General features: G+C 41.2%; 1 protein-coding gene across 7 annotated transcripts in view; it reads left to right on the top strand.

Annotated features, from left to right (window-relative positions):
* Positions 1-18,929, top strand: part of FRMD4A (FERM domain containing 4A) — a 301,515-nt gene that overhangs the window by 264,328 nt on the left and 18,258 nt on the right. For all 7 annotated transcript variants that reach the window (XM_044423314.1, XM_044423315.1, XM_044423316.1 and 4 more), the window contains 2 exons: positions 9,817-9,950; positions 15,840-15,962. In XM_044423314.1, coding sequence (XP_044279249.1) covers positions 9,817-9,950; positions 15,840-15,962 — 257 coding nt within the window. The remainder of the gene's footprint in view (positions 1-9,816; positions 9,951-15,839; positions 15,963-18,929) is intronic.

The following is an 18,929-nucleotide window of genomic DNA, read 5'->3' as shown; positions in this document are numbered from 1 at the left end:
TGTGGTAGTTTGGAAGCACTGTTGATCTGTCATACGGTCCAAACCCAGTCATAGTATTTCACCATGGCAAGCTCAGTCTCTGGAAACCATGATAAGAAATGACCGTTTGTTTTGTGGTTTCTCATGGCCTGTCATATTGTCTGAAGCAAGTATTGTGGTTTCCACAGTCCTGGTATGCTACTACCATAGAGTCCCCTGAAAAGAACAGCAACTGCAGAAACCATTCGAGCCATCCAACCTCTTTATCCACCAGTGAGAAGGAAGCAGGCAACATAGGCAGAGAGTGATGCCCCTTGACATTCAGTTTCAGGCATGGTGACTGAGGGAATTCATGCCAACAGCAAGAGCGCTGTGCATGGAGAATGAAAACCATAACAACATGGAAATCGTTTGATCCTCTGTCTGGTAGATCATGATAAAAACCACAAAACTTGGTAACATTGCAGAGTTGCTTGTTGTCTTGCATGAACCCAGCCAACCAGTCCTTTTCACTGGGTTCCTTTATAGGACCAAGGATGTTAGTTTTCTCCTTCATCCTGGTGTTTCCAGAGCAGGTTAATGATGCTGTGGCATCCTGATCTTGTGGCATCTTTTTTTCCATCTGTGCATGTGACATTCTCCCTGTGGCTACATTGCGATATACCAGCCTCCAAGCAAGATCTGCTGCTGTAAGTGGGGGGAGAGGAAGGAGACTTGCCAGGGATGCCTCATTTTTTGAATGGCACAAGTTAAACTGTTGAAGAATACATGGCAAAAGTGTAGCATCAGCATGACCCAGAGATTTTTATTTGTTTTCAGCTGCTGAAATCCACCGTTGTCCTATCTAACTTCTCAGAGTAACAGAAACCACTCCCAGATAAAAGTCCCACTTTTTTATATGACTGGTATCATAAGCTTAGAATTAAGTACAGAGTGATGTATTTCAATGTTTACCTTGCCTGAAGGCCTGGGATACTTCACATTAAAATGTCAATAGTAACAAAGCAAAAGCCCCAGTTGAATTTCTTTTTGAACAACTCTGGCCCCTGATCCAGAAAGGAAGTGCTGTGCATGGAAACAGGTGTGTTCTAGTCCAGGTGATGCATGTGAGCATTTGGAAACATGTATGCGTCAACATTGTGCGCCTGTGTGTTTGTGTATTTTGAGAAACCTGCGAGAGTAGAAATATGCAATTCGGGATTGCCATCTCCTTCTGATTACAGAGGCAAAGTGCCCACTGGGAACACGACGGTGTTTACCATTGAAGATAAGCAAAGCTGAGTTTTATTGTTGCTTTGTTTTAAAATCCTCAGTGCCTTTATGTTGGGAAGGTTTGGCAGAAGAATCAACTTGATTTAAAATATATACATAGAAAGCCGCCTCCTCTAACATGTGAATAGAGATGCCTTCTCTCGCTTGTGCCCGAGGGCTACCACAAATAATCCAGTGTTTCTTTACAGAACGATTTGCTGGAATAGCTGTGGCTGTATATCTTCTGGTTTGGTCCTGGACTGGTGGGTTTTTGTTTGTTTGTTTTGGCATCACTTCCATTAACTGTTTAAATAAGATAAAGCAAAACCCAGGAAATGCTTGGTGCACCCTTCAGGAATTCCTGTACTTGTGGCAACATTTTTGCATTTGTGGAAGTGCATGCCAGCTGCCTTTGTTGCTGTCTTTACATGAATACATTAACTCTGCCCCCTTGGACAGAACTGGATACAATTATGGCACCCCTGTGTTTTAAAATCCATCTGCTGCCAAGTCCCTGTAAAGCAGTTGTGGGACGATTCCAAATGAAGAAGGAGGGGTGGCATACTGATCCCTTCCTCTGCTTCCTTCTTTTCGCACCTGCAATTTCTCATCTTCAGGCCATTTTTATTTTGTTTGGGCTTATTTCCAAGAAGGAAAAAAATAACGGGGGAGAATTTGCAGAGGGAATGTGGTGGTTGATGGTAAGTTCTGCACACTGCCATTTTTCCACTTGGAATTACCCAACCATTCAAGCAGTCTGCATTTTGAGGTCATCAGTCTCTTGCCATCTTCTGTCCTAGTGTTAGTTTATGTCATAGCTCAAAGTGTTGTTTTTGTCTTCAGGAACTAAGTCTTGGTCTGAGCAGAGGTGTGGGCTCATGGCTAGATTTCCAGATGATTTTAGATCTCTTTAGGTTGCCCAGAGTATAATGGCTTCAGCGAAAACAAAACAAGAAAATAGTACGTGTTATATTGATGGATGAGCTTCTCAGCCTTAGGTAGAAAAGCAAGAACCTGATCTTGTCAGAACTGCAACTTATTCATACAGAGCATCTGTGTACTTCACCATTCTTAGGTGCTTTTTACACTTGGATTTAAAAGTAAAGTGAGAATCTGCCGTAACAGTGACTGGCTTTGAAGAAGAAGCGGGGATTAAATGCAAATGATCAGCATTTCCTCTCTTCATGTTTCCTATGTTAAACATGAAGTGAGGAGTTGTACATTACTTTATGGTAAGGTATGTTTGTGTTCCATTCATAAGCTCTCCCCTGCTACCGAGCCCACATGAACAGCATGCAGTTCCAAGCCTGCCATTTCTCATCTCATGCTGGTGGGAAGTAGAAAGAGAACTTTTCTGCATTGGCTTTGGAACTCAGTTTATCCTCTTGATTCGTCACATCTTTTGTTTGGAGTGCCCGCCCCCCACAACTCCATTCAATTTGCTTAGGAGTAGTATGATTGGGTATACATATTATTTGAATGTCTCATAATGAATAAAGTAGGATTATTAGTGAGGCTTGCAGGGCATTCTTGTTGACCTAGTTTTTACTGATAATGCTATCCCAGATCAGCAACTTGCTTAACGGAGGAAGGGATCTAAGTAGAGGTTAGGGAAAAGGTGACTTTGCCTATTACTAAATGAAATAGTAAAAATATGATTCCAAAATAACTCTCGAAGGAAGAACACTGGAATGTAAACTGATCCAAGAGCATGCCAGTAAAAAGACATTAGAAAGGCTAGTTGTTCCAAAGGAATGGGTTTTAGTTTCTTTAGGTACCCATTTGCTGAGCTAGTTCACATGATCAAGCAGCCAACTATGACTTACTTAAGACATGTGGTGGCAGATGTCCTAATTGTTCAGGCTGAGGCTTGCTGTTTGAAACTCAAGGTCCATGGGTTGGTTACACAAGAGTTAAATGACCATTCCATAACCCAGCAACAGACCATGGGTTATACAAGTGTTTGGATGACAGGTTTGGACATTTTGAATATTTAAAAAAAATCCTGATTTTCTCTAATATTTAGTGCACATGCTCTTTTAATGAACACACAGTCAATATAAATAGATTCCCATACCTTTTTTGAAAGTAAGAGATATTGCAGCACTAAAATTGTAAATGCAGCACTAAAAGGATAATGCAATAGACTGAAGAGTTAATACTACTGTCAATATTTGAAGGGGATAAATATGTATATGAATATTTGAATGCCTTTGTTGAAGTTTATGCATGATTTTTAAGAAAGCTGTATTTTCATACACATATATGCATGTGTGTGAATATGTGCATGCGTAGAAACAGAGCGAGTCAGAAGGGGTCTCCCGGACCATCTAGTCTGACCTCCAGCACCAGCCGGCTCCGCTCACAACATGCCCACCATGTGGACGTCCAGCCTATCCTTGAACACCCGCGCCAATGGGGCCTCAACGACCTCTCATGGAAGCCCATTCCACACCCTCGGGGTCCTAACTGTCAGGAAGTGCTTCCTGGCATCTAAATGGAACCTGGGTTCCCTGAGCTTTGCTCCATTGAAGCGCATCCTGCCTTCCTCTGCAGGGGAGAACAGGTCTCTACCCATCTCCATGTGACATCCCCTCACATACCTGTATGTCACCAACATATCCCCTCTGAGTCTCCTCTTCTCCAGGCTGAAGAGACCCAGTTCCCTCAGTCTCGCCTCATACCCCATCCCCTGCAAACCGGCCACCAACTTTGGGGCCCTACGCTGCACTGACTCTAACCTGGCTATATCCTTTCTGTAATGAGAGGCCCAAAACTGAGCACAATACTCCAGTTGCAGGTGCACCAGAGTTGTATAGAGTGGTAGTAATACCTCTCTTGATCTAGAAGCCACACTTCTGGCTATGCAACCAAGAGTGTTATTTGCCCTCTTGACCACCGCATCACACTGCTGACTCACGTTTAGCCTGCAGTCAACCAGTACTCCAAGGTCCCTTTCACAAGTGCTGCTCTTCAGTCACTTGTCACCTAACCTGTACTTATGACAACTATTCCTATGCCCCAAGTGCAAGACCTTGCACTTATCCACATTGGACGCCATCCTGTTGTCTCCTGCCCACTTCCATAGTCTGTCCAGATCCTTTTGGATCTGGAGTACCTGCTCCTCAGTTGTGGCCACTGCTCCAGTTTTAGTGTCGTCTGCGAATTTGATCAGCAGACTGTTCACCCCTTCTTCCGTGTCGTTAATGAAAAGATTAAACAGGATCGACCCCAGGACAGAGCCCTGGGAGGTCCCGCTTGTCACTGGCCTCCATCCCAATGATTCCCCACTAATGGTTACCTTCTGCTTTTGGTAAGTCAACCATGCCCTAATCCACTGGACAGTGCTTTGGTGTATCCCAAAACTCCTCAGTTTCTCCACCAGGATATCATGGGGCACTTTGTCAAAGGCCTTGCTGAAATCCAGATATACCACATCCACTGCATCCCCTCCATCCAGCCATCTCAAAACCTTGTAGAATTCCACAAGGTTTGTCTGGCAGGACCTGTTTTTGCGGAAGCCGTGTTGTGTGGCTGTCAGCCTCCCTTCCCTATCCTCCCATCACTAGATCTCTCTCTATTATGAGCCTTTCCATTGTTTTTCCTACAATGGACATAAGGCTAACAGGTCTGTAATTCCCCATGTCCCTTCTACTACCCCTTTTGACATTTGGGACCACTGATGCCACCCTCCAGTCCTCTGGAACTTCACCCATTCTCCACCAGGCCTCAAATATATAAATATATAGTCACAAACAATAGAAACAGATATATCCAAATTTATGAAGTTGCATCCATTGTTTCTTTTTCCCTCTTATGGTTTGCTTTTGCTGAAAAATTGTGAGGGAGTTAAACATTATTGTTTTACGCAAGGATTTGAATGACATGACCAGCTGCAGCTGTAACTCAAATAGTCACAAACTACCCTGTACATGTTGCTGTTAACTATGGCTTTTAAAAGCCACAGTGGGCCGCAGCAACAGTGTGAGTTGGTTGTCGTAAGCAGCAGTCATAGGCCAGTTCCTTGCAAAATGTTCTTTATTGCTTCCACGTACAAATCACCCAGCATGCACAGAGCCATTTGTTGAACCCAATGTAGTGATTGCCTCCAGGAACTTTCCTTATGAACATGTCTGGGTCACAACCTTTTGGGAGAGGTGCTCCGAAGGCAAGCAAGCTTCCTCTCCACAGGTCACGCATTCAGTTGGTCCTCTTGCCACTCTGATGCTGTGCCACAGGGTTGAGTGCAGGGGAGGGGCTGTCTCTGGCTGGGAATTCCTCATCCCCAGCAGCCCCTCCCTATAACTGAACAGCTTGACATTCCCAGGAGCTGGCTGCTGCTGTGAAGCATTTAGCCTTGGGACAGTCTGCTCCTGCTGCTGTATCTCAGAACCTTGAGCTAACCCATGCTTCCCAATCTCATTGAAACATTCTTCATCTTTCAGTTTGGAATCAGCACTTGAAATGTGGCCAGCAGTCTGTAGGTATGCTTGCCCAACCCTGCCATTCCTCTTGCTCCCGGCGTGGGTTCAGTATCTCTCTACTCTGTGATTCTGGCCAAGTTACTGGTGTCCGCTTCTAATTTTTCTGGAAATGGGAAGCATGTGGCTATTTCCAAAACTGTGATGTGGCTATTTCCAAAAAGCGCAACCCTGTGGTCTTTTTCTCTCCCCAAGTCATGCCAATTACTGACATGATAACATTTTGTCCTGAATTAACCCACTGTTGTTCCATTTCACTGGCGTGGTTCATGCCACATTACATGCTAGGAGCATTATATAGCCTGCATTATATTTAAACCCAGATACTATAGGTTAATAATGAGTTAAGGTTAATACTAATTACAGATTCATTGTGGGTTGATTAACTCATAACTTACAGTGTTTGGAATTAGATGACACATATCAACCCCTGATATGCCCAGTTGGGGGTTAAATATTCAAAATGGCCACAGAACCTCTCTGGCCCACGCTGCAGCTTATCATGGGTAAAGTAACCTGTGTTTTGTAACCATTATATGCAGACCCGGTCAGTGTGTGCCACCTGTGGGATAAGAAAATCCAGAGTACAGTGACATCGCATTGCAGGTTTTGTACTGCAGGAGAAAGATATGAAGGGCTGTTATTTTCAGTAGCTAGCATGCTCTTTTTATACCATCTAATTCTGAAACACTGCTGCTGAATGCTGAACCTCATGAGGCTATTTATCTATGAAGAGGAGATGATATTAAAAAATTATGTTATTAATTTCTGTATCTGGCCACTTATTCTAGAAGCATGCTGCTTTCTAAAATATTTCCTTATTGAGTGGGCTATGTGTGTTTATACTTTTAAGAAATACATTAAAATAATAAAGGAGTGGGAGCTGGAATGAAAAATGTCATCCTGACCCAACAACAATCTCATGAGCATCATGGAGCATCAACAAAATATAGGCAACAGGATGCACATTAGACTTTGTTTGAGTCAAGCATTTGGAATAAAATGATTCACTAGTAGAGGAAAAAGGAAGTTCAAGAAGTGGAAACTCAAAATGTAAACAAGAAAGAGTTAAAACATGAAATAAGTCTGTGACATGAAGGAGGCTTCTGCAAGTCTTTCTATTTTTCCCACACCCTCATGATTTAAGCCACGTTTCTGCATTTATTGCTTAAAATTTTGAAGGAGCCTCTCTGGCGATCTTCATTCTCTAAAGTCACAGATTGTATCAATCCATTGTAACAATAAGACAGGGGTAAAACATTAATTATCTTCAAAACAATGCAAGCTCTTGGCAGGGAGACCATGACCGTGTTTACAGTAAGGACTGAAGTGAAGCCTGCATGTATTATCACAGCTTTGTGCTCCTTAGAATTTATTTGGTCATCAGGTTTAAGCTTTGGTTCATATCCAGTGTCCTGTACAGCCTTTCAAATTTGATGATGAATAAAAGCTACTTGGATAGACCACTGACATTTTTCTGCAAAATGTAATGTGGTTCTTGAGTTTCTTCCACCATTGTCTTTTCCATAGAGATCGTTGCATTTGATTGTTGTAGGCCAATTAGATGCTCCATGAGCGTAATGAAAAATTGCCTCAGCCAGGTTTTTTACCCTAAATTCTCTTTCTCAAGAGCTTGTCTACTACCTTCTAGTAGACTGTTACAATACAAAATATTTACCTAGGCCTAAGTCAAGAACTCCAGTGGTTGGTTAGGTATTTATAGTGAAAGGTTTAGATTGGATTCTGTCCAGGAAAAGATAGTCACAGCTAAGTCTAAATAGTCAAAATCTGTTGCAACTAACTTCTGTGGAAGTGTGCCTGTTGTTTCAGCCTGGGGAAGAAGCACTTGTAAGTTGTCAAAATACTGCATGGTAAAAATGTCTTTGCAAGGGTATTTTTGGTAAGCATACGACTTTCCAATTTAACATGCTTTAAGCATTTGGATGGGTATTTCCTCCTCAGCATTTAACTGGTGGGCAGCCTTTTTCCCAGCATCACTTCTTGGACATGAACTTCCTGTTGCTTTCCAGTGGAAGCATTTGATTTGATATATAGCAAACTTGTTCAGTCATCAAGACGGCAGACAAGCAAAAGAAGGCTAACAAAGAACATTCACCTCTCAGGGTGTATATGTGTGTATCCTGTGCTGAGCAGTCCCAGATGGATGCTCAGCCCTTATCTTGGCTGTTTGCTGTGGAGGATATCCTATTTGTTAGTCAGAGCTGAGAGATAGTGACTGTTTGTGGTCACTTTCTGTTGCTTGCTGACATCCTGACGTGGTGAATCATTCCTGGCTTCTGGCATGAAGGAATATACTATGTGCCTTCACTCCCAATCTGGACTCCTCAGAGAATGTGCCGGATAGCCTTCTGGCAGAGGGGTTGACACTGGCAGCCAAGCAAATGAATACAGCATGAATAACAGCTGTATTGGGATACTAATTGTGAATGGGCATTAGGCATGTGGGAAATAAACAAAATCCTGCTGCATCAAAGGGTCCATGCTAGGTTGCACATCTGGACCAGTGAAGTCATATAGTTGATCCTGGATCCCCCCCCCAACCACCTTTCTGGGCATTCATTCAATCTGCTTTGGCTCGTTTCCTCTAACAGTGTTTCTCAGAGGCGTTCATTGTTCACCTGCTATCCAGGCCTCTGTCTTTGTCCTCCTTTCTCTAACCTTATCCCTCTCAGGGTTGCTTCACATGTTTCCTTTTCCACTGCTAGTAAAGACTCAGACTTGTATTGGAAATGCTGTGTATGTACATCTCAATGTGTGATTGGCACTATAGCTCTGACTACATTAATATCCTTAAGTGGCTGCTGAATTGTATCGGTGTCTTAATTCCAAAAGCTTCATTGTTTATCTCTTTGTTTTTAGGGAACACATGACCCTTTAGAAGTTCAGTCATACTGAGAAAATTAATCCCTTTTGAGTGTGGATGATAGAGTTTAAACCATGATTGGTTGATATGTGTGAACACAGAATTGTGAGCCATTCATGGGTTCTTTCATGACTCTCCATAGGCAGTGGGCAAAGTGGTTAAAAATAAAGCCCAAGTTGTGGTGCATGCCAATGCTTTAGCAGTGTAGAACCATTGGAAACACACGGAGCAAAGGAGAAAGGAAAAGCAATGGTTAAGAGTGCTGGCCTAGGACTCTGGTCACCACTCAGCCATGGAGTTAACTGGGTGGCTTAGGAGCCAGTCACAGGCTCTCAGCCCAACCTACCCCACAGGGCTCTTGTAAGGATAACAGTAAGAGGACGAGGAGGATTATGTAAGCCACCTTCAATTCCTTGGGAAGAAAAAAGGCAGGATATACATGTAATTAAATAATAAACAACAGAGGGATTGACAGAAGCTATGGTTTGTTCAGTCAGCGCTGGATAAAACCTGGGTAAGGTAACAAACCGTGGGTTAAACAAACATAGCATTATATGTGATCCATGTCACTTAAGAGCTTGGAGGCACTGCTGACAGTAATTGTGCATACAGCAGGGGTATCCCCTTACTGTCATACCTCTCATGAGCCTGCTGAATTCCTGGTGGCTGCCTGAAGATGGTCTCTCCTCATGGTCAGTATGCATGCAAGTTTGGCTTGACACTTTAAAGAGGTCTGATGGTAGTGGAAATACCACTTGTACTTATTGTAATTTCATGGCACATTGTCACAAGGTCGTTGGCAGGTGTTTTGGAGCCCACACTCACTCCGGCACTGTGTATGTGGGCAAAGGTGTTGTATGCTTACTTGAGACTTACAGAAGTCATTCAAGGGCAATGTAAAGCTTTTTGAAGAAAGACCTAGTGGGAGTTGGTGCAGAAATGGAATGTTATCCAACAATAATGACCTGTTGCACAGATACTCATGACTGACATGCATCTTCACATTTCCAAATGTCTAGCAAATGTTTCTTAAAGGCCATTTATTTATCTGAATTAATTTAAATGCTTTATGTGGCTATATGTACAACCCATGCAGTTCAACATCTGTTTATAGTCATTGCCTGGGTCTTTTTCCAACAGCCCGTATCTGCCAGCTTAGTTACTGCTACAGATGTGTGCTCCAACTTCAGCTGGTCTAATGTTGTCATTGTTTGTTGACAGGTTCCCAAGAGTCAGATAGCTCTCAGTCTGCCAAGAAAGACATGCTGGCTGCCTTGAAATCTAGGCAAGAAGCACTGGAGGAGACACTACGCCAGCGCCTGGAGGAACTGAAGAAACTGTGTCTCCGAGAAGCGGTAGGTAGAAGAGTTTTGGATAATCCTTGGGAGATCCTGTGTTGTTTCAGATGTGCAAGGATGCAAAAACTTAATGGAAGAGTACTATCGTATCGCATCTCTCTCTTGGAAAGTGGAAAGGCTTAGGCTTGGATCCATACTTAAACATTTCCAGCAGAGCTAGTGGAAGCATACTGCTGTGCCTAGGGATCCTGCAGTGGAGTGAGCTGTGTTGAAATTGGGAAGGAGCCTTCCTGAAAATTGCATAGTGAATAGAACCCTTTGGTCAATTGATCCAACCCTGAGTAATCCCCCCAAAACTTCCCACCAAAGTCAGTGAAAAAATTGAGTGCTTAAGTTGGTGCTAGAACCATTTGCACTTTAACCTCAAATATTACAACTGTATGATTAATATATTGCAAGATATGAATCAGGTAATTTCATTTGTTTCTCTGCATGGCTCAATTTATGAGTTATTTCCTTTCTTCTACATAACAACTACTTCACAAGAGTTTTATCCTGATTTGACCATTAGAATTTAGTCACAAATTGCAGTGTAAAATTCATTTTCAATGACTTCCCACCCACTCTCTGGATCCACAACAGATGAACCATTTAGTAAGCGTACGTGGTTGCCATAATCCCTTTCTTTCTGGTTCCCAGCCTGTAAGTGTTATGACTTCTGTAACCAAAACAGCCCCAATCATGCAACATGGGGAGGCATCATCACCCTTGAGAGGGAGCCCTCAGAGTTTATGCAACTACAAAATACTTTAGAAAATAATTAAGAGAAGAAAATCAGACAACATTTCAGAAGGTTGGTGGCGAAAGCCACTAAAGAGTCCTGAGCAGTCAGTAAGGCTGCACTAGGCCATTTCTTCCCAACATAGGTTATCCCCCAAGGAAACCCAGTGCCAAAACAGCATAAACCATAGCTGAATTGGATTCTTCAGTAGCATTGTGGATAAAGATGATTCCATTGCCACTATGAAAAAAGAAAGACAGGGTGCTATAAAATAAAGATGTGGTGTCTTTATGCCTGTCTGCCTCTCTCTCAATACCCCCCCCCCCCCACACACACACATGCAAACAACTTGCTGGTGTCGATTTAACCTGACTTGGACTCAAGTTGTTCACAGTGAATGTACAGTGGTGCCTCGGCTCATGAACGCCTTGGTTCACAACCACATCAGGTCACAAAGAAAAATTTCATGAAAAATTTGACTTGGGTCGCGAACTCTGCATTGGGTGGCAACCAAGATCGCGGCTCCCCCCCCCGCCCCCCAATGGGGAGATGGCCACGATCACAGTAGCGTTCGTGCAGGGAAGATGTGTGTGATCACGGGTGGGCTCCAGCAGGAAAGACGGGCGCAATTTCGGCCATTTCCCCCACCAACCAGCATGATCGCGGTCATCTCCCCCCCTCCCCCCGAGTGGGGAGATGGCCATGATCGCAGTCGCATTCGTGCAGGGAAGACATAGAGGAGTTGACGATAGAAGAACTTGCTGAACGCCAGAGTGAGCAGCAGAAGGCACTTGCTGAGGAGGATTCCACTGAGGAAGAGGAAGACAGGGAGGAGGTTAGCAGTGATGTGATACAATCCATTATGAAAAAATGGAATGAGTGCCAGGATGTCTTTGTGAAGCTCCACCCCAGCATAACTGTAACAAACAGAGTGTTGAATCTGATGAACGATAACATGGTCTCTCATTTCCAAAGGGTTATGCAGCGCAGGAAAAAACAAGTGACTAGAGACAGATTTTTCACCAACATTTATTTATTATTTAAAACATTTCTGTGCCGCCCCCATCCCAACAAAGCCTCGGGGCGGCTCACAGCATTCATAAAAAAATACAATTAATAATTTGACAACTGGTACCATCTCGGTTATATATATTAAAATCTATAAATACAATAATAATAAATTAACAGTTAAAATAACTTTAAAAAAATAAAAATAAAAACATTGACCCTGCAGCTAAGAGACAAGAGAGGAAACCCCTGAAAGACATCTCCCCAATGTCCTTATGGAGGGGAACTCCCTCAAAACAATAACCTTCCCCCCACCTAGGTTAGTGTACTATACACTACTTTATTACTTTGTTGTTCTTTGTCACTTCGTTTCAAATTTTTCTGATTAAAAAAAGTAGTTACAGAACGGATTAACCTTAATTACGTTGAACCTTATGGGGAAATTTGACTTGGGTCACAACCAATTTGGGTCTCAACCAGAGTCGTGGAACGGATTAAGTTTGTGAGCCAAGGTACCACTGTAGTTCCATTTCAATCTGTGAAATAGCAAGGTTGTTGCCACGCTTATGCTTTGCCTGGAGATACTATAAAGAACAGCAGTTGTATATATGAAACTTGCGCTTGGAAAGCACATCCCCAGCCCCTCTGTTTATAGTAATTGAATGGAGCAAAATGCATAAACCAACTCAAGGGAAATGGTTGAGCTTTAATCTGGTATGCCTGGGCTGTGTGTATTCACACCTTTAAAAGCATATGTCCAGCTAATCTAAAACTTACTTCAAAATAAACCATATTATATTACTTTTGTAATTTGTGTATTATGCTTACTTTTTGTTTTGGTAGTCCTAGAGAAAGGGTCAGAGTCTAGTTAAAAGACCTGCTCCTAATCTCTGGAAAACGTACCAAACCATTTTTGCATTCTGAGACTTCACTGGACATTGACCATGCACTGGAATGCACATTTTGCAGCTGAGAGAGCTAGACACTTGCCTTTTACAAATGGAAGCTGATCTCCTTGGGAGTTGTTCATTTTGCACTCATTCCACTTGTTGCATAAAAATATATCAGTCTGCTTTTGCTCAAAACTGTAACTATTCCCAGTAAGGACAAGCTGTGGGAAGCAGCTTCTCAACAAAGCTGAACTTCATTTGAACATTTTTTCTTGCATGGTAAGCAACAGTCAAGTTTGCTGGTTTGCTTGTGTGAGGAAAGGTTATGAAGTCAGGGCAGGCCCCACATGTCCATGCCTACACAATTTTAAAGAAATCGGCCCTACAGCATGCAAGAAAGTTCATGTGTCATGCTCTAGTTTTATTCTCTATGTCTCTTTTCAATCTCCCATAAATCACTGTTTATTTTCCTGTGGGAATTGCTGGCTCATAATGAGGTTGGCAGATTGAGAGAAGGAAATGAATTAAAAGCCGTAGGGTAGCCAAGCTAAGCCTGGCCCCTAACCATTTGGAACAGTGGCATCATATTTCTGCATACTTCAGTTACTTATTAGTTCAGCTTAAATTACAGGAGCCAAACTGCTAACACAGTTCCCAGTTTATAGGGTGAGCATAGTAGCCCAGTCTGCTGTTCTTTCTTTAGAAAATGGCAGGCATGTCAGAGTCCTTGTAAATTAAAATTGGAGGCCCAAAAGTAATAATTCCTCTTCTTCATGGTCTCTGTGTATCACACACTTGGGCTCTGTGCACATGCATGGTGCGCTTAAGCTGGATGGCTTTCAAGGTAGTGCATTAATGCTTTAATTGCAAAATTGGTTGATTTGTTTCATTTTTAATTGGAGCCTGTTCTGCTCAAAAGAGGTTCATCTCTGAAGGTATTTATTTATACACAAAAAATAACATAGCTGGTGTTGAACTACATCCATATTTCATTTCAGGAAATGTATCTACAGGTGATTTTATATCAACCATTCATTAAATATTTTCAGTACTGTTGAGATATTTCTATATTTTTATCTGTCCATTATTTAGTTATAAGGACAACATTAGAACAAATGCATTCCTTTGAAGTGAAAAATCATTATATTGATATTATTTAGTATAGGCAGCCAACAATTTTGTTTAGAAATGAACAATGTTTTACATAATTGTATATATCAATATATGTCAGAGATAAGTACTTTGATAATACAACTGTCCTTTATTATAAACCTGATGGAATATGTTAGATATGCCTCATTAGTAGAGCTGTCATCTGAATGAAAATGTTTGTCAAAAACTGGGGGTTTTAACTGGTTGATTGAGCTTGCATATGAATAACCCCAACTCTAGCTTTGAAAGAATTTACTTCATTTGTTTTTAGAATATTAACAACCCATTACTACCTTCAAAACCAACAGTAGAAACCAACCAAAGTTGCACCCAGGATTTCAATCAAAGTATTTTTTCACATTTAGAGAGACTGCAATTCCTTTAGGTTTGGTGCCTTTTCTATCTGTTTGGGATGCTTCCTGCTTGATGCTTTCTTGAGTGATAAATGGGGATGTGAGAGGCAATGTGCAGACCTAAGTTAGAGAGCTGGACTGGGACTGGGCTGGAAAAATCTCCAGCTGATCAACTCATCATAGTGGTGGCAAAGGATGTTAGCGCTTAGCTCTGCATCTTAGAACCAGGTAGGGGAAGGTGCCATTTTACATCACAAAGAGGCATCCTTGCATCACATTGGATGGGTGGCCTCTTCTCAGATGTTGCCTTCTGAATTTGGCTTTTCTTAGATTTTATATTGGGGGAGAGTATAAACATTTGCTGCCCCAATTAATTGTGGGCGGGTTTTATTGATTGAAGCCCTATGATTAATAAACAGATTCATCAACTACGTATTGTTTATTTTACTGTATTTTATTCTTTTATTTTATTTCATATTTTAATTGTTTTTAAATGGCATTTAGTTTGGTTGTAATCCACTCAGAAAATATCACTTATTGGGTGGATTAGAAGAATAGTCAATAAATCAAATAGGTTGCTGCCCTAAACATTAAAGAATGTTACCATTCCATAGAATACATATGGTACCTCTGCACCTTCTCCAAATTTTGAAGGCATTAACTCTGGCAGAGTAATATGTAAACTTCTTTAGAAAAGGGAAGTAAACAATTTGCAGTAACCCCTCATGTAGTTCCTTCTGTGTTTAAGTGCTTAGGTCAAGCCGGAAATGCCAGAGCCTCCTTTCCCAGTGTTTCTGGAAAAGCTGTGTGTGCGTGGGGGGGGGGGGGTCTGTATTGAGGAGCAGAGTCAGGAGAGTGATTAGGATATTGTGCAGAGCTACACTTTACTCAAGCTCTGCTGCACTTGCAAGTAGTTTTGACACTTTTTGATTTTATGCATGGTGAAATGTCTCAATGCTAGTCTTCTAGGTAAAATATAAAGCCACTCTTTTATGGTTGGCATGGAACATTTTCTGCACATACTACAGGGGCTTTTCCTGCTCGCGGTGCCATCCTGCATTTCTTGGTAGGCATTTAAATGGCTTTATACTTAGTAGTGTGTGAGCCACCTGTACTTCGCTTACCAACAAAATGACAATGTTGGTATTAAAGAGTAATATGAATTACCTTTTTTAAATCTGAAATGTTCATGATCCACTTTGTCAGTAGACCAACATCGCACATAAACCACAGATCACATTTTTTAAAAATAGAGGCAATAGTATACAGCAGATAAATATGAAGTAGTAAACAATGCTTTGTTTGTGCTCCTTATGTTACTACAAAATGTCATCAGTGTGGTGGAAACTGTGCAGCTTATTACTAACATGTAGAAAGTACCATTACTGTATGTGTTGCTTCACAGAGTAGCATACACAAAGCATTGCCTCAAGAAACATTATGTTTAGGGAAAGAGCTCTTTGACACAACAAAAGAAAGAGAGGAAGGCAGAGGCAAGGATAAGGTGTGCATACAAGCAAATGCAGTGATGCACACTGGGGACTCATTCTAACTGGGAATGGGGACTAAGGCATTAAGCCAAATGATGCAGAGGAGAAAGAGGAGGGGTTCTGGGTTCTCACAGCAGAACCAGCCATGTTCAGTTGTCATATTGTGTAATGCAGTCATAATGTATGGAATCAGACTTATCTAGGTAAAATCCATTTGGTGCACATACACTTCCAGACAGCACTAACCTCCAGTGTTTGATATATATTTTCAGGAGCTTACAGGAAAATTACCAAGAGAGTATCCCCTTGACCCAGGAGAAGAGCCCCCAATTGTGCGAAGAAGAATAGGTACTTCCTTTAAATTGGATGAACAGAAAATACTTCCAAAAGGAGAGGTAAGAGTTACTCTCAAGAGTTACTTTCAGATCTCACTTTCTGTGATTTTCTTACCATATTGAGCACCTTCTGTGGTAAGAGTGATCTCTTACTGCAATTGTCCTTCCTCCTAATTTAATGCCAGTCCAACTAACTGAGTAGGACTTCTGGCATTAAGATTGTGGGGCAGACTTGATTAGATGTCTGGATTTTCCTGAGGAAGATTGCAAAACATCTGCTTTCTCATGTGCAATTTGTAAACATTGGCATAATAACGCTCTTCATTGTGCTACTCTTGGTGTTCCATGATTAGTTGACTTGTCAAGACATATCCATATTTGTCCCAAATCAGGGTGCTTGGAACAGACAGAACAGCCATCAGGTCATTGAGGGGCAGTGGTTCACATAAAAGTAGCAGCTAAAAATGGACATGTGAGCTGTTTCTCAATCTTCATTTCTTTCTGGAATTATCTGTAGTGTGCAAATCTATCAGTTACATGTAGAAGTCTGCCACTGGCAACTCATGTTTCTGATTATCTGATTACATTTCAATTGGTCCAGTCCAAATTTTGTTTATCAGTCATATTAGTAACCCACGCTTCTTTCACTGAGCTTGGTTCACATGAATCGTTTTATGCTTTCCTGCAGAGTAGGGCAAGTGGAACAACAGTAATTGGCCAAGGTATGTTGTATTGGGAGCAGTGATTTCAACCCACATCTCTCCAGTTGAAATCTACTGCAGGGGTGAGAAACATGTGGCCCTCCAAATGTTTTGCCTACACGTTTCGCACCCCTGCTCCCCTGAATAAGTTGAGACTGCTAAAACAAAAGACTGAATTTCTATCGTCTTTGAAATAGCTGTTTAATTTGGTATTATATCGGATGTTCTCAGCTTATGGTATGTTTTGCTTTGTTTAGCAATAACAAAAACAGAATAGAATGGGCTAGAAGCATAATTTTTCTGTGTTTTAGTAAATGGCATGAGTATCATTCCTTCTGACTTTTCTTTATTATTGCCAAGCAAAGGCATTATACCCTCCCATCCCTTCCTAAACAATAAAAGCATCATCCCAAACCAATCTGATTCAATAGAAAGATTGGTTTGCTTTTTTAAGTTGGTTCGGTTGTACTTCCTTGTGTCAGTACTCTGAACTGTGGCTATGAAAACAAACCTGCACCAGCAGCAGAAGGACATGTCTGGATTTTAAAGAAAGGCATCAATGTCAAAGACTTACTTGACTTGAGGCACTGTTTGTGTCTGTGCACATGCACACAAATACTTATTTGTATGAAAAAGGGTTTATGTTTTTGTTACTTTTTTTGTACACAACTGTAGGATGGTGGTAAGTTTAGAAAGCAAGGGGGAGCAGGGGGGGTGCTAGGAAATAATCCATTGGTCTAAAAGATACATTTGGTTCCCTCTGCAAAACGCACATTTTAGTAAAAATATCTCCTAACAACACTTGCAGATCCCCTTGGCTCCTTTTTATTTTCTTTAAATGTTTCTATTAGAATGTTCAAATATCTAAAATAAATAAACACAAACCATTTTAGGTTTAGGTATTGCCTTTGACAGATCAGTAGGAAAGGAGGAATTTGATTCTCTTCTTTATTACCTTTGTCACTTGCAAAGTGCTTTCAGTTTTCATTGATTCTTAAACCGAAGCTGGAAAACAACTTGTTAGTATTGAAATGTTCAATCTGAAAGATGGCAGCTTCATAAATGTATGGCTCAGTTAGGTTTTGAACAGTGGGCAAAATCTAGGACTCTGTTCGCTGCAGCATACTAAACAAATTAGAATATTACCTATCATATTTTATCTTCCCTCTAAGGAATGGTATGAGGATGAAATAATCTAGTGTACAAGAACCTTTAAAATAAATGATACACAGAGAGGATAAATGCCACCAAACAAACCTCTTGGCTGGCCAGACATTTGAACACATGTCTCCTTGATCAAAGTCCAGTATTCTATCTGCCACACTACATTGGCATTTAAATTATTTTTATTCATTCTGTTTGATTGTAATTTGAGCCAAGATGACTTTTCCAACTACTGACACTAAATTAGGAATGTATGAAAATTTTAGTTCTCCCTGCAAATCATGCAAGCACACCCTATTCACAGTCCTGAATGCAAATGTAAACAGGAGTGTTTTTTTAATTTAGAAACACTTATAAATTCCTGAATTTGTGGTAGTTTTTCAGACATGCATGTGCGCGCACACATTTATCAAACTGCACTTTGAACTGTACAATGTTCAAAAAATGCGAGATTTACTTTTTAGTTAATGGGGAAATTGTGCAGTTTTGAAAAATACGTACAGATATGCTAACTCCATGTCCAAGTGAACCAAAAAAGGTCAAAAACAAAATAGGAATAAGCTTTGAAGTGGATTTCAGAGAATTTAGATGAAGTGGGAAACCACTGGTTCTCCCATTCCTGCCCTATAACCATACTTTTCCCACAGAACATCACTGAAATCATTGTACATTATCATGACTAATTTAGTCATCATTAGAAGAGACCTCAGACATACACTTAATCTACTGAAAGGGTGATTCACAATAATAAACTCGTCCTCAGTATCATGAGACAAAAAGTACATGAGTGCAACTAGTTTGCATAGTTATGAATTAGTTTAATTGTTACTGTTTTCTTCAAGGGACCTTGGGAGTTATGGTTTTGAGGCTGCTGAGAGTGCTTTGGGAGAAAGGTCCAAGAGCCCTTCACTCTACAGCTTCCAGGATACCCTAGCTGGGACCCATGAAACTGCTTACAGTTGTAGTTTAGGCAAACATGTTCAATGTCCCAAAATGCAGTGACATAATGGTGGTGAGTGTGTTTTCCAGTTAGACGTGATGCATCCGGCAGTGTGGTAAGGGATACTAATTGCTTTCCTTACAGGAGCAGTGAAAGGAAGGGTATTTGGGGTTGTTGATGAGTTACTGAATCCCAAATTAACCCAGGAAGAAGTCATAGGTT

Source organism: Varanus komodoensis, unplaced genomic scaffold (genome assembly GCF_004798865.1).
Source record: "Varanus komodoensis strain SLA01 unplaced genomic scaffold, ASM479886v1 scaffold13_3, whole genome shotgun sequence".
In the NCBI taxonomy this organism is placed as follows: domain Eukaryota; kingdom Metazoa; phylum Chordata; class Lepidosauria; order Squamata; family Varanidae; genus Varanus; species Varanus komodoensis.
This window is presented reverse-complemented; position numbering and strand designations above follow the sequence as displayed.